This window comes from Lepidothrix coronata, unplaced genomic scaffold (genome assembly GCF_001604755.1).
Source record: "Lepidothrix coronata isolate B3197 unplaced genomic scaffold, Lepidothrix_coronata-1.0 Scaffold247, whole genome shotgun sequence".
In the NCBI taxonomy this organism is placed as follows: Eukaryota; Metazoa; Chordata; class Aves; order Passeriformes; family Pipridae; genus Lepidothrix; species Lepidothrix coronata.
Genome location: NW_016690427.1, coordinates 964,271 through 980,500, shown reverse-complemented (window position 1 = coordinate 980,500; position 16,230 = coordinate 964,271). Strand labels below are relative to the sequence as shown.

General features: G+C 40.4%; 1 protein-coding gene across 6 annotated transcripts in view; it reads left to right on the top strand.

The window, feature by feature from the left end:
- Window positions 1-6,445, top strand: part of F3 (coagulation factor III, tissue factor) — a 52,659-nt gene extending 46,214 nt beyond the window's left edge. For 5 of the 6 annotated variants that reach the window (XM_017835066.1, XM_017835070.1, XM_017835069.1 and 2 more), the window contains 5 exons: window positions 1,404-1,518; window positions 3,602-3,786; window positions 4,122-4,303; window positions 4,427-4,586; window positions 5,679-6,445. In XM_017835066.1, coding sequence (XP_017690555.1) covers window positions 1,404-1,518; window positions 3,602-3,786; window positions 4,122-4,303; window positions 4,427-4,586; window positions 5,679-5,818 — 782 coding nt within the window. In that variant the 3' untranslated portion in view covers window positions 5,819-6,445. Of the gene's footprint in view, window positions 1-354; window positions 472-1,403; window positions 1,519-3,601; window positions 3,787-4,121; window positions 4,304-4,426; window positions 4,587-5,678 lie in introns of those variants that run through there. The other variant, XM_017835071.1, reaches the window with a different exon arrangement.
- Window positions 6,446-16,230: the final 9,785 nt, after the last annotated feature.

Here is a 16,230-nt window from a genome sequence, read left to right as displayed (position 1 = left end):
AGTGGTGTCCAGTTTCACCACTATTACAAGAGGGGAAGCGAGGGACGGTACAAATGTATGGGGACACCAAACAGGCAGGGGGACACGGATTGCAGGCACGTCCAGGTGTGTCCGGGGTCGCGGTTCAGGGCCCCTCTCCTCACGGCTTTCCTCGAAGCTCCCCGAAGTTCCCCGGCTCCGCTTGCTCAACCCGGGCGCTTCCGCCGCCCACACTCCCTGCCCCTTCGTGTCCCGCCGGCCCCCGCCGCTCCCACCGCCGCTCCCACCGCCGGCCGCGCCGGCTGCCCCGCGGGAGGCGCCGCGGTCCCCGCCTCTCCCTGCCGATATAAGCCAGCGCTTCCCGCCCCGCCGCACTCACCGCCCTCAGACCCGTCGGGACCCGTCAGATCCGCTCCCCGAGGATGCTGCGCTCCGCCGCCCCGGGACAGGCCCTGCTGCTGAGCGCCCTGCTGTGCCGCCTGGCCGCCGCCGGTGCGTGACGGGCGGCGGGGCAGAGGGATGGGGAGGGGACGGGGGGATCGGCGCCGGGACTCGGTCTCTCGGACCCCTCGGACCCCTTGGACGGGGTGTCCCCGAGGGAGCCCGAGAAGAGCCGCGGGAAGAGGGGCAGCGGCACCGGCCCCGGGACAGCGGCTCTCGGCACTCGCCCTGTGGCCGCGGGACAGCGGCGCTCACCCGGGCACTCGCCCTGGGCCCGCGGCGGCCCCTGCTCGGGCCACCAAGGACTGGCTTCTGGGGAGTTCCTCACTGTCCACGGCCGGGGCGCTGCTGGGGAGCGGGGGCAGCCTCGGGGGTCGGCAGTTGCGGTAAGGTTGCAAGATTTCCTTCCCTTGCCCCAGCTCCGAGCTTGCCGAAGAGGTAGAGAAGGTGGTAATTTGAAAACGAGTAGGATATCGCTCAGTTAAACCCTGGATTTCCAGAGGTTACAGAGGCGCGAGGGGTTTTCCCATCCAGCTTCCTCCCAGACAGTTCCCCGAAGCAGCTGTGGCTGTCGTGGATCATCGCGGCGGACTCCCATCCGCTTGTGGGGGCCAAGAGTCCTGGTGAACTGCACCACATTTATTTGCTGCTTGAACATTCTGCATGTTCAAGCTTTTGTATCGTCTTCAGAGGTCTTGAATCAAAAAGGGCTAATTAGACAGAATTCCAAATAAGTTAATTCATCGATTTGAGAGTTGTAAAACAGAAAATAATATTCTTCTCGTATTTCTCACTTCTGCCAGGACACATTCCTTTAGTAAAGATGAGCATGAGCCCAGATGGTAGGACTGAGCTTTTTCCCCAAAAACAACTTTTTGGAGTAGCAATTAACAGCAACTGCTTCATTTAACTAAACAGCAACTGCAGGGAAACAGGAATTACATATCATATGACTGATATGTTTCTCTTTTCTGTATTTAAAGGCTATGCAGCGCTACCGACAGCAGTCAATATAACTTGGTCTTCAATCAATTTTAAAACTATACTACAGTGGCAGCCAAAACCATCAGGTTACTTCTATACTGTAGAAATACACGGGTAAGTAGATAACACCAGAGTATATCCATTAATGACAATTGAAGAAGACGCAAATAGAGCATGTTTGAATATGTTCGAGAGTAAATGTAACAGGAAAAGAGCCCAAACATTAGGACTTAAGAGAATTCCCTACCCAGCTGTTAATAGTTTTTTGTATCCAACTGTAAGAATATATGGTTCAGGCTTCTGGTTTTGCCCACTCTAAAAAATGGAGAGTTGAGCTAGAGATCAGTATTTCAGTTCTGGGGTTTGGTGCAGGCCAGCTGCATGAGAGATCTAGGCCAGGATACTTCAAAGAAGTTGATGCTCAGTCTGACACACCATGTATTAGATAGAATTTCACCTTTTTTATGTTTTTCAAGGTGTCTGGTCTGAGACTTTTGTCTTCAGTCTTGGGAGGTGTCTAATAAATGAGTCTGCATTTTATTCTAATTGGTGAATCACAATAAATGAATAATTTGTCTTGCTGGATAACACTAAAAATCACCTTTGTTCCTCTACCTCTGTCAACACGTCCTCTGTCATCATGTTTTATGTAAACTATAAAATATTGTGGACATAAAAGGTAGCCAGCTAATGTAAAGTGTCTAACACACCTTTCAGAACTGCACAAAAACTTCCATGAAGTTCAGTAATAAATCTGTGTTGTTCTTAGCTCCCATTTTAATACATAGAATATTATTAAATTTGTCCCAAAGGGAAAATGCACCATCAAACCTCCTACATATTAATGAAAAAGTGGTACTGTAGTCTCTTCTGTCTCTAACTAAAAGTGGCATGAGAGCTCTCTCTCATGACTAATGGATGAAACACCAATGCAATGGCCTAATGTGCTCTTTCATTCTTTAAGGGAGTGATTAGATTAGTAGACTTAAAAGCACACACTTAGCAGAACAAATTTTATTAAATTCGTGAATCTGGAGTTTCTTTCCAGTGGTTTTGCTTGCAAAAAATTGAAATCTGTTTGCCCAAGATTCAGTGTAGAATCAGGTGTAGTTCTGCAACAGAGGCACCTCTTTAGATAAGTTGCTGTTCCAAAGCGTGCTTAAATGTTTGCTTTCTCGTGTCTGTACATTTACAGAATACATTTGTTTCATCCCAAAGATCAAATCTCTGTCCCTTTTCAAAGCATCTCATGTGACACTATCAGTAACTGATCTGTGACATAAGAAATCTGGTGAAGTAAGAAGGGAGTTCAGGTGACTCTTGAAAATAAAACGTGATCTATTTTGAGGAAAACTCATTTGTTAATTTCAAAAGTCACCGCTCTTGCTCTTCCAGCTGAGATCACACAATTTTTCTTTTCCTTAATTCACCAGCAAAAAAAAAAAAAAAAAAAAAAAGGAAAAAATGGAGTAATAACTTTTTTTTTCAATCCTTCTTGTTAGGAAGTAAAATGGGGAATTAACACTTTTTTCTCAGTGTTAATTAACCCTAATTAACACTTAGTTCTCAGGTAAATGGACATGTTTTCTATTCTTTAAAAATCAAGATAAGAGTTTTTTGTCAATATTTTTTAAATCATAATTCTGCAATGAAATTTGCTGCTACTGTCTGGTTCTTAGTAACATTTGCCACTGCATAGTTCCAAAACCAAGTGACATATATGCGGAGACGTTGTTGTCACATTAAACTGTGTCAATAGAGCTTCCTATAGCAACTGATGTTTCTTAAGGCAAGAGTTTTCACATGCATCAAGGGTAACACATTCAAAGTAATTTATGCATCTTATATTTTTAAAAATAAATTCTGCAACTGCAGAAAAATGCAAAATCAGAACTACTTATGGTTTCTATCCATTAATATAAAAAATTGAATGTTGAATTCATATATGGGTCCAATAACATATTTCTGTCACATGGATCATACTTACTTTGCTTGATTCTACTTTGAATTGTGACATACAGCTGTACACGATAGGTTTTCTTCAAGTGTTTTCTTCTTTTCAGCCTAATACCCCTGCAAGACTGTTCTACCGGATGAGGGAAATCTATACAGTTTAAGGGGAAAATGTTTTTCAGTGTATCTAAATATGTAAGTGTCTGGTTGGAAGCTGTTGACACTCCTTTCTCACTCTTTTCAGACAGACATCTGACATTAAAAAAAAATGCATACGGACAACAGAAACAGAGTGTGATGTTACTGATGTGCTCAAGGATGTAAAAGAGACCTACGTAGCCCACATACTGTCTGTAATGCCCGCGGGGATGGATAACTTTGAAGAACCTCCTTATGCACTTTCTGAAAAATTTACCCCTTATAGTCAGAGTAAGTAGGATTGCCAATTAAATCTTATTATAAACTTCCTTTCAAGATTAGTTCCATTGACCTAAACAAGATTTAGATTGAGCTTAAAGGTTTTTTCTATAGATTCTTACAATAGCCATGCTGATATTGGAGAAGACATCCAGGCATAAAGCTTTTGTTAACATTGTGTACTAGATGAAGATACCTGTTTACAACCCAGGACTTCACCCTATTACTTTGGCTTCATAAACTCAGAATAGATTTGAGATGGGAAGTTAATAAAGAGTGGAAGAAAGAAGAGCATGTTGCGTAGAAAAGATGATATCAGTTTTTTAATTCTAAAAATCTTTGTTTAGCTGTTATCGGAAAACCAGAGATAAAGAATTATACACAAAAAGGTTCGGAACTGAATGTTGTGATCAAAGATCCACTTACACCATATACGTTTCCTAATGGAAGCTTTCAAAGTATTCGAGATATTTTCCAGCATGACCTGGAATACAAACTCTACTACTGGAAAGATCAAAGTTCTGGAAAGGTAAGGTCTAACTCTAGTTTTCATTCTGTAATAATTTTAATATTCTGTAGCTGTATTATAGTTACACAATTTCTGTGCTACCTTAAGAGCTGACACTTGAAATACTTTTTTTTTTCCTTTTAGAAAGATACAACAACAAAAAGCCATACATTTGAAGTAAGCGTTGAGAGCACAAAGAACTATTGCTTCTATGTCCAGGGATTCGTTCCGTCCCGCAGAGAAGACCGTAACGGTCAAACCAGCGTGATGCACTGCACCACTGCAGAAAGGGGCATCTTCGACGGTGGGTACCGCGTGACGTTGGTCACACCAGTCTTTATTATTCTAACAAAAAGACACGTCTTTAAATTGGGATGCCTGTTATAAACCATTTACTGTGTAAGTTAGAAGACACAGTCAGAACATGGAAACTCATTCGAAGAACTCACTTCAAGTCAGAGTCCACCATCTTCAGCTAGTTAGAGTTTGTTTTAGGGTTTTGCTCAACTGTGTTGATTAAATTGTCTGAATTGATGACTGGTCACTGAGGCTTCAGATCTCATCACTAGCCTTCAGCTTTGTTTTTTTTCACCATTGTTTCCCTCAGATTCTTCCAATAGGAGGTCCCATAGTAAGTGCTTGAAGGATTAGCTCTAAAACATACGAGTGCTGGAAACCTAACCACTGACTTTAGTTTGAACTGACCTTTAGTTACCCCTAAAGCAGATGGTGAGACTAAGACTTTCTTTACTATTACAAGGTCAGAGGTTGGCAGATTGACTTCTTTACTGGTAGATAAATTAAGGAGTGGTCAGTGAATCAGCCAGTCAAATTTTAGACAAACAATCTGGATAACACTTTCTTCAATATAAAGTCATCAATATTATTTAAATAATATCACATTGCTGTACTGTATCTTTCTTCTCCCCCAGATAAGAAAATCTCTTCTAAAATTGGCAAATGAACTCAGATTAACTTCCCTATCTAAATATGTATTTTTGTTTATCACAATAGCGATAAATTACAATTTAATTACAACTTAAATAGAAAACTCTTCTCTTGGTGTTTTCTAGCTTATAAACTAGAATAAATTCCTACTTGGACAGAAATGATGTAGGGACAGGGGGAACAGTTTGATTTATTCTTGTGGTGTTAGCACGGTATTTTAGTGCACTAACTAAACTAGATTAAAACCTAGTGTGAACCAGGTGAAATAAAGCTTTACCTCAGTTCAGCAAATTCATGTTAAAATGTGTTTAGTTCACACTGAATTCTGTGGTACTGTAAAATATAGAAAGCATTTCTTTCATTCAGTGGAATGAGTGCTAAGAGTTCGTAGCACCGTGTCATTATGGATTCTGATAACTGAATCTTGCACTGTTTTCCTCCCCTACAGAATATGGAGCAGAAGTCTTTATCATCATAGCAGTGATTGCAATTGCAGTCATCACTCTTGCTATTGTCCTACCAGTGATTCTGTGTAAACGCAAGAAAGTAAGAGCTGCAAGAGAAAAGCAACCACTTAATGGTGTCTAAGGAAAAAGTATTGTGGACACTAATGGCAGCACCAAGGCAAAAAAACCAGCACGACAAAAAGCCATAAATTGGATAATTGGGTGGAGCTTTTTAGGCTCTCTGAAACAGGAATTTTGAAGCCCAAATTTTAGTGGCTGGAGGCTGGAGGAGCATTCTGGTGATCTGATACAATCATAGAATTGTAGAATATGCTGAGTTGGAAGTGACCCACAAGGATCATCAAGTTCAACTCCTGGCCTTGTGTAGGATACCCCAAGGCACACACAGTGTGCCTGAGAACATTGTCCAAACACTTCTTCAACTCAGACAGGCTTATTGCTGTGACCACTTCCTTTGGGAGCCTGTTCCAGTGCCCAACCACCCTCTGTCTGAAAAACCACCTCCTAATATCCAACCTAAACCTCCCCTGACTTGGCTTCATGCCATTTTCTCGAGTTCTGCCACTGGAAACGAGAGTGAAGAGTCAATGTCTGCCCTCTGCTTCCCCTCATGAGGATGCTGAAGATGGCAAAGAGGCCTCCCCTCTGTTTCTTCTTATCCAGGCTGAGCAGACCTCAGCTGCTCCTCATATGGCTTCCCCTCAAGACCCTTCACCATCACCCTCCTTTGGATGCTCTCTAACACCTTAGTGACTTTCTTATATTGCAGTGCCCCAAACTGCTCACAATATTCAAGGTGAGGCCACCCTAGTGCAGAGCAGAGCGGGACAATCCCCTCCCTTGACCAGCTGGCCATGCTTTGCCTGATGCCCCCCAGGACAGGGCTGGCCCTCCTGGCTGCCAGGGCACCACTGACTCATATTCAACTTGCCATGAACCAGGACCCTCGGGTCCCTTTCCACAGTGCTGCTCTCCAACCTCTCATTCCCCAGTCTATAAACAAAGCCAGGGTTGCCCAGTCCCAGGTTCGGAATCCAGCACTTGCCCTTGTTATACTTCATATGGTTGGTGATTGCTCATCTCTTTAATTTGTTATGGTCTCTCTGCAGAGAGCTCAACCCTTGTCATAGACTGTTCCCAAGCCACTTGTATTGTCCTGTCTGAAACAGGATTGTGAACTAAAGGTACTTTTGGCTTGATCAGTATGGCCTTATTGAGCCAGAAGATTTATGGTACAGCTTTACGGTACTTGTGAGGGGAAAGAACACTACTTCTGAAAAATATGTGTCCTTTACCTAACTAAAGGAACATCATTCTGTTTCTGTGAAACAAAACCTGTATTTATCTGCCTTTTAATATTATTAACTGGTGAAATGATCTGTTAGTTCAGATGTGACAAAATTGCTACTATTATTTCTGCACTTCTTGGATAAAATTAACTTGGTCTATTTATATTTGAATATAGACAATTGAAGGTAAACAAACTGAAACTTCTCTACTAGTGACTTGTAAGGAACTCTCTTGGAGTAGGTACCCGCTATCCCTCTGAAAAGCATATCCAGATTACACTACATTGAGAGTTGTACTGACAGGGTAGTCTGATAGTTCCAAGTAAGTGTTAGAACAAATACTTTGCAGGGCTTGAGTCAGTAATAACTCACTTAATGCAAGCACTGAATAGGTAGTATTTACTACATTTTGAACATAATTTTTAACTAAACAGCTGATGAATGAACAGTTTCTGTGGCATAGATTCAAATAATCTTGGTATTGGGATTTGAAGGTAGATGTTGCTTTGTCTTTTAATATTTATTTTATAAATGAGAATCTAACTTTTATACTGGTGATATCTGTATTTATGGTGATAATTTATACTTTTCTAGTGAAATAAAGGTGACTGGAAAAACAAGACTTTCTTTTCATTTTCAAAACAATGTACAGTTTTTATTCTAGAACTAAATTAAAAATATGTTTAGGAAACTTATTTTGTGACAGCAGTGTAGGCAACCCGCCAGAAGTCTAATCAGGACTCTGCAAAACAGACTACCAGGGCACCTACTACCTGTAAGAATAAAACTATGAGAAGCCACAGTTCACAAGCGGATGAAAGGTTTTGAAAAGTCCTGAGTCACGTCTTGGCTGTCCACTTATGTCAGCAATTAGTCAGGGTTTGCATTCAGAGCTTCTTATTCTAATGGAAAGCATACCAGACATCTCTGGATGTATCACATAGGGATTCTGACAGTGGTGTGTATTCCCCTGTATTCATGACAAGGAATACCTTACAAAATTAATAGCCCAATCTATCAATTCATTGTATTTTATATTTTTTATCCCTGTGTTACAGATATCATCTATGTATGGATTAAGACTCCGGTGAATGTATGAGTGTATTTTATGGGAGTTTTCTTCGTTCTTGAATTCCTCTTTTTACAGAGGGAAGAAAACAAATATCAGCATTATCCCCAAAAAACCCCATTTACTTAATACTTAATATTGTGCAATAAATGCTTAATGCATTTTCTGCTGATGCATAAGCCTTGTATGGAAAAAGAATCTTACAATAGCAATCAAAAACACGAGAGCCTGTGGGAGTAAATTTAAAAACATTCCAAAGATGTCATCATTACTTCCCTTCCTGTGATGTTCTGCTTCCTCAGCTTCATTCAGTACCCAGCTCAGAAAAGGGAAGAGCTAATAGGAAAAAGAAAGCCTGTAGATTACAGCGTAACATTTATTAAACTAGACCATGCAGTTGCTTGTTATAAACTACATAGAATGATGCTATAAATCATCCTTCATTACTTAAAGAGATTTTTGGTTTGTTCTGAATATAAAGGGGGGGAAGGAGGGGAGAAGGAGGGGTAAGGAAGGGGGAAGAAGCTGGGGAGGGAGGCGGGAAGAGAATACCCATTTGCAAACAAGTGCCTTAAGTGGCAAAAGAGTGCCCCATGACTGCACAAGTCCTGGAAATCTGAAGCACTTCTGTTTCCTAGCTGCAGTATGTTATCATCCAACAATGCTGAGTAACCAGAGTCACAGGGTTCACAGATCCTATTTCAACGAGGTTTTTTGCTTTTTGTGGAGACAGTTAAGAAAGGGGCTTTTTAGTTGCAAACTTCCGTAAGCCCACACCAAATGTTTTATGCAGAGATTTTTCTCAGAGTATCAGAGTGGGCAGAAGTTGTTATTGTACCAGTAAAGGTATTGTCAGCAGGGAGAAGGACTAGGTACTATCTACAACACACATGTGGCCACTTCAGCACTGTATGGATTTAAGACGGAGCCAGACATCCAGGGAAATGATAGGATATAGGGAAGACTTTTCCTATGCAACTACAGTTTCTGGTTCATCTTCTAAGCAGGTTTCTGTAAGCAAGCATGTTCCTACTAAGGCTCCCAATGCCCCTGTTCTGCTTTGCTCCTTGTCAACCGGAAAAGTTATCCAGCTATTTCAAGTGGATAAATACATTTGCATAGTTCCATGACACAGTATTTGTGTCCTCTCCTTGTACAAGTGAATGTGTAACATTGCATACTATAATAAGCCACTCTGGTTTTATAGTACTGCTTTAAAATTGCATTCTTCTTCACATAAGTGAATAAAGGCTGATACTGTTCTGCTACTTTTCTGTCAACCCTAACAGCATTACAGACAATAAAATTACAGTCATTACTTAAAATGAATAATGGTACAGGACTTCACAGATGTATGTATGATAGATATGGCAGCAAACAGGTTAGCTAATCTATTTCTGCCAGACTCAGCTTTCCACTGTGAGAAGGCTCCTGCTGAGAGGCATGTGAGAGAAGAACGTGATTATAAGCTCAACTCGTATCACTAGTTATGTGACAACTCAGGACAAAGAGTTTCTGCACTGTGAGAATAAACAGCTGTGATAGATTACCCTCTTGGTTCAGTTTTGTAAAGTAGTGACTGCCACGCAGTTTCAGAACCCTGTAATACACAGTACCAGATCGAAGAGTCAATTGAATAATCTTCTAATTACACAGAATTTATCCACATAAAACTAACCACGCTTTCCATAGTCTGTGTTTGTCCTGCATTCATGTTTGAGAATGACATGAAAAAAACAACCTGCTAGAGAGGACAGAAGCAGGAACTGGCCAGCTGAAAATCCTTTCCCAACTCTTAGGTGTGGTGTTACTCACCACAGCATACACTCCCTGACACAGTACGCCCATTCCCTTAAAAAGAAACTGCCACAGAAGGCTTCTCTTCCCTTATTTGGTGGTGTGTGCCCTCCAGTGCTCTACAGCAGGAGTATTAAAAAAGCTCAAGGTGTAAAGACCATGACATGTGCTGCAAATCTCTTCCTTACACCATATGATGAGAAATCTTCCCACCAGTGAGATCCTTCTGCTTCTTCTGGCACAGGTTCTCATTCAGCCCACAGAGCCTCTTTCAGCATCCCCCCAAAAGACGAGAATTAACATCTTTCCCTGTAATTCCTCAGCCTTTAACTGTAGCTGAATTAGTCAAGTTCATAGGAAGATTTCCCTCAGGATGATTTCTTCCAGTAAAACCCAGTTATAAACATACAGCCACATGGACTTCCTCCAGGGTTTCACAGCCACATCCTGTCTCATATGTCCAACTGCAGAGATTGTGCCCATTTCACATTTTGTCAAAAATTGAGCCCTGTTAGTGACACACTTTAGTGACTGGCTTCTGTAAGAAGCTCGCGGTGTTTCTGCTCCTGACTTCCCCTGGCTCCTTTGGTGATGTTTCCATTCCTCTCCCCCATCTCCCTACTCACTTCCATTACCTGTTCTTCCCCAGAGACAAACCCATTGACTCATTTCTGCAAACGACTGGGTAGGATCTCATTTAAATCAAAATATACCACCTGAATAAATCTATATCCCTTAATCACAATCAAGAACATACTAATATCATTGAAGCATTTTTTTGTTTTACACTCTACAGCTTCATTTGGTCTCTGTCATAAAGCTAATAACTTCCAGAACATTCGCTAGCACTGCTTTGAGTACCTTATTATTGCACCTACTTTTTTTAGTGGCTTTTTTAAAATAGCAATGAACTTATTAATCTGAACTCAAAGAATATTCAAAGTTTCAGATCTCATTTACTCCCCCTGATGGATTTTCTTCCATTTTTATTTTCAAATTTTCCACGTTATTACTTCAAGAAACATTAAAGCAGTAAAGTACTGTCACTGTTACATTCACAAAACTATTTCATCAAAAGAGGTTTAATTAAAACCCGCCTTCCTCTGAACAGAGAAATATTTTCCCAATGAGATCACATGGTACTTTTTAATTAGTTACTCAGTAGTCACATAACTCAATTAAAAAGCTAGTGTAATAAAAGAGCTAGAGTGACAAGTGAGATTTTAAAACCTACTCTAATAAGAAGGACTCATTATTCCAGGGAGAAATGTGGGTTTGGTTTTTTCTTGGAGTTCGTGGATTTTTGTGGTGGTTTTTTTGTTTGTTTGTTTGTGGGTATTTGGGGTTTTTTTTTGTTGTAGTTGGTGTGTTGTTGGTTTTTTTTAAGGAGTGCATCCTTGATTAACAGAAAAATTTTTCCCTCTGCTGCCTTCATACTTTACCATCCGCTCACACCAAATATGCTCATCTCCACAGACACGATGCTCAGTCTGATTTCTCCTCTTTCCACTTTACTCTTAACATGATCCCTTGCTTCCATAAAACACCAAGGGTGCAACCACACGATTGTATGTCACCACTGCCACAGTCACTACAGCAATGGGACTGTGAACACCTCTGCCCTTCACACCTCTGTTCCTCCTCTGCCCTTCACACTGCAGGTTCCTTACATTGGAACAGTGGCCCTGCAAACATGACTTGTACTCTGTGAGCAATCTCTGCATTAATTCTGCAATTTGTGTCAGGTTATTATGCTTCATGTGCCTAGAAAAGCTGACCCCAAGTGGCAAAAAAAGGCATAATCAGCACATTAACAATCTAAATATTCCTAAATGGCTACCACATCGAGACCCGCTTTGAATCCAGATTCCACCAAAATTTGAAGGAAAAGGGCACATGAAATTTTTTAGATCATCTCTTTTTAGTAATGAAGAGCAACAGATAAGACACCATTGTGTTGTTCGAACATATTAAGGGCTGGAGCAGCTCTCTCCTCCCAAATACCCCTCATCTTCCATTCAATGCTTCCCTATGACAGGTTCTTCAGGAATCTTGGGTTGTAACATACCCTGTGTTGTCCAGTTTTCAAGCACTGCTGGAAACCAGGCCCCAGTTAACAATCCATCAGTACTTATTTACCATTGTTTGCACTTTGGTGTTAAAGCCCACACAAAACCCATACTCCCTTCTCCTGACAAACTTCTCCTTCATTCTCAGAAAACTTGGGAGTAGCTCAGAATTAGGAGATTTTCATGCTGACTGTTAAGCTTCTTACCAGACTTTTTTCCTCAGTATGCTTCAAACAGAAAAGAGATTCCTCTTGCTGCCCTTTTCACTCTTAGAGGAATGGACTGAGAACCTCAGAGAAGGGACTGAAGTCTTCTAGAAGCACTGGAAAATGCTGCACATCATAAATTCAGAAGCCCTGTAAGTTACATTGAAGTACAAGCTATGTTTGGAACTGTGATAACATGCTATCTGTCTGGCAGCAAGGAAAAGAAAGGCATGGGTAGGAATAGCTGGAAGGCAGCTGTGTTTGTAACCAGGGCTATTTTGGGCTGTACATGCTTTGAGTTCTGCTGAGCTTGTCTTGAAGAAGCAACCCCAAAAACATCTTTTGAGGGAAATGACCTTCCACTCTAAAAGCACTGACAGGCACAAGAAGTCAAAACAGGTCCCTGCTGAGGAGCTGCTTTGCTGTACCAGTCTCTCAAGCAGGTCACTACACTATAGGGCAAACAATAAAATACGTGGTGTGCATAGGAACTACCATTGTCCCTCAGACACATCTACTTAAGTACCTTCTATCCCCCCAGCATGATGCACCTCAGGGCCTTTTGAGGAAGTTTACAGAGGTAACACCAACAACCTAAGCATGAAGAGAATTTTGTGAACTAACCTCAAGTAGCCTTTCCAAAACTCTCTACTTAAGACTATTATAAATAAAAGTTTTCTAATAATCAAAAAAGTGTTTTTTCCAAATCTAGTTAGCATTTGTGGGTTAAAAAAGAAAAGTATATCAATGCATAAATTTGACCTTGGCCCTTAATTCCCTACTAAGCTCCAAAAAAATTTTGCAAAGGGTTCCCGGCTTTTCAGAGTTCTGTTGCAATATATGATTGGATCCAAATTTTAAGAAGCCTCCAGCACACAAGCCTTGCTTTTTAACTGTTAATTTCCCAAACACATCAGCTTACCAGCTCCTCTATAGATACTTCACCTTTTAGTGTGTTACCAAGTCTGTCACATTAGAAGCTTCTGACACAGCTGTTTAGCTCTGCTGCTTTTGTGCCAACAAATTCCTGCAGTAGAGTGCTACAATAAAGTAAAGAAATAAAGGGTAGGTTGTTTTGGGAAGCACCTACACACTAGCTACCTTGTCATTCACAACAATTAAAATTAATCAAATGTTTTTTAGTACCTGCTTGCACTAAACCACTCGGTCTAAGAAGATTAAAGGTATATTTGGTTACATAGAAGATGTCTCTTCAATTGCACACATGGAGTGTATTTTTTGGAGCATCATTCCCCAAAACTTCTATAATCAAGCTTAAAAAGTTAGCTTCAATTCGTGCCATACTTTTAAGTTATTTTAATACAGAAAACTTGCTCAGTCATGTAGGTGGAGTTCCCTATTTCTAACCAAGTAAATCAATCCCAGCAGTTTTAGTTTTGTCTAGACAGAATTGACCTCATTTTTCCAGTTCTGTTCTATTTTGGTGCAGCATCATGTGTAGATGCCACTTGTCTCCCGAGACAAGGGATGGGTGGGGAACAAGGATGCTGGTTTGTGGACACAGCACAGAATGGGGCTGGGTGCTTCAGCAAAAGCTCTCCTTTCACCACTAAATGTGTTCAATCTTTGTGGTTCAGATTTGTCAAACATCACTAAGAGGGAGGTTTCTAACCAGTGTAAGAGAGTTTGTGATTATTAAGCCTGGTTTGTGAAAGATACATTTCACATAAGTGGAGTGTCCAAGTTTCCCTTCTCTCCCTTTTTAAAATGCCAGTTGGATGATTATTCTTGCACTGTTGCTTTCATTTCAGGATTACTGGCAAAATGTCTTCAGTTTCCCAAGTCAATCCCCGTGGAATGTCACCAGATGCTTAGGAGTATTATTCCTATTTAATCCCCAAATTTATCATATTTTTCAAATTACTCCCTTGAAACAGCTTCTGTCTGTGAAGTTCCAAGATGCTTGTCATCTGGTTCTGCTTTTGAATACAAGGAAAGAAAATGATGCAGCAATTCAAAGGCTGCTTTAAATTTTTGTAAGGTTTTAATACGAAAGACAAGTTGCTGTCATAATAACCTAACTTGGCTATATTTCTGTTTCAAGATGAATCATAGAATGGTTTGAGTTGAATGAAACCAGTTTCATCTTAGGTTTGAATGCACATGACAGGATGGGTTTCATCATAAGATATAAACATATTAAAGGAATCTGTAATGTGCACAGCCACACTAAACTTCCAGGTGAAATTTAAGGCATCATCATAAAAACCTGACTGCATCCAGAGCATTAGCAAGAGCCTGTAACCACAATATGTGAAGAGAAAAAAACCCAACAAACCTCCTCCTGACGAGCTGTATATCACTGGTTAGTAAAACCAAGAAACCTCTTTCCATGCTCATGAAAGGGTCTGGCACAAACCATCTGGTTATCTACACCTAATATAGAAGCAAATACGTTATATATAGAAATACCTGGTTTGAACAGCAGCTTTATAAGCAGAAATTTGAATTTGCATACTGTTGATGTTCTTGACAGAATAAAGTTGTGATTTATTCTCTCTTTAAAATCAAAACAACCTTTTTTCCCCTACTATTTCTCACAGGGGATTTCAGATGATCATTATCCTGGACATTTCTATGGACATCTCTTAGCACCTATGACAGTTACGTTTAAATTTTAATAATGGATTTTTAACTCCTACCTCAATAATAGGCCAACTTATTATTTTTTCACATTTCTGGATCATTTCAGAACACCAAGGATTACGTGACAGATTGTTGAGTGTGCAGAGATTAATTCTATAGAAAAACCACCAAATTAGTTCTTTCTCTCCTGTCCTAAGTAATAGGATATTGTGTCTTTATAGAGCTAACAAATATGAAGATTGAATTCCCTATTCTGCAGAGCTTAAGTTGTTTAAGTTTTCAGTGCTGGATGAGATTTAATTAAAAAGTGTGTCAAGTGTCATGGAAGCATTCCATGATGTTGCTTCTCACTAATCATCTTCTCTAGCATACAGTACAGTGCTAATGCATTGGCAATTCATCCAGAATTTTTTTATAGCACAAGTCACTTGCAAATGGTGCTAAAGCCATCTTGAATTTAGGCTGTCCAGTCAGGTGTGTCTAACCTGCTCTATCTGTGCCACATTTGGGCAAGAAACACCCCTGCAACATGCATACTGTTTAGGACATAGCTTATATTGACAACATTTCCCAGAAAAATGACAAGGGTCAGAGGTAGGTTGGATTTTTGCACACATTTCCTGCTGTGGGGGTTTTTTTGTTTGTTTGTTTTTGTAAGAAAAATAAATCCATGATGCAGTAAAGCATGCTTTGCACTTGACATGGAAGATAAGGTGCACTGTGATGTTCTGTTCACCTTGCACAACTCATCTCAGTTAAGAAAAATCAGTACTAGTTAGTATTAGAAAACACTGATTGCTTTAGAATCAGTTAATTCAAACATATCTTGGTTGCACTTTTATACTATTGTGTTTCAAGTATCCTGATAGCTGGTATGTTTACCACAACAAAGGAAAACAACTGAAATTCGCAAATAAAATAAAAGTGGAAAGTGATTATCTTCTTTTCCTCAAAGTACAAAGATTAAGGAGCACTCAAAAGAATTACCACAGTAGGTACTGATATTAAGTTAATCTTGTTCAGGCCCATACTCTTCTAAAATCAATAAAGGGAAAAGAAGTGACCAGTGGACAAAGGACAGAGAAGTCAGAATCACAGAATATTCTGAGTTGGAAGGGACTCAGAAGGATCTTCAAGTCCAGCTCTTAAATGAATGGCCCATACAGGGCCTGAATCCACGACCTCGGCATTACGAGCACCAGGCTGTAACCAACTGAGTTAATCTCAGTGCAGACTTAAAACAGATTAATGAACCTATAATCCACTTGCTCTAAGTACATACCTTCACGTACTGAGCTCATGTACTTGGTTAAGCCTACAACTGGATGGCATCACCTGGCTGATTCCAGGTCAGATTTCAGACAGTACTGCAGATGTTTTATAAGCAGAATACAAGTCAATTGGCTCATTGAGTAACTCAACATTTGTTCAATATGCATTCACTGAACTATTACAAAATTTCTAATCACATCATTAAGAAACATAAAAAGCCTAGA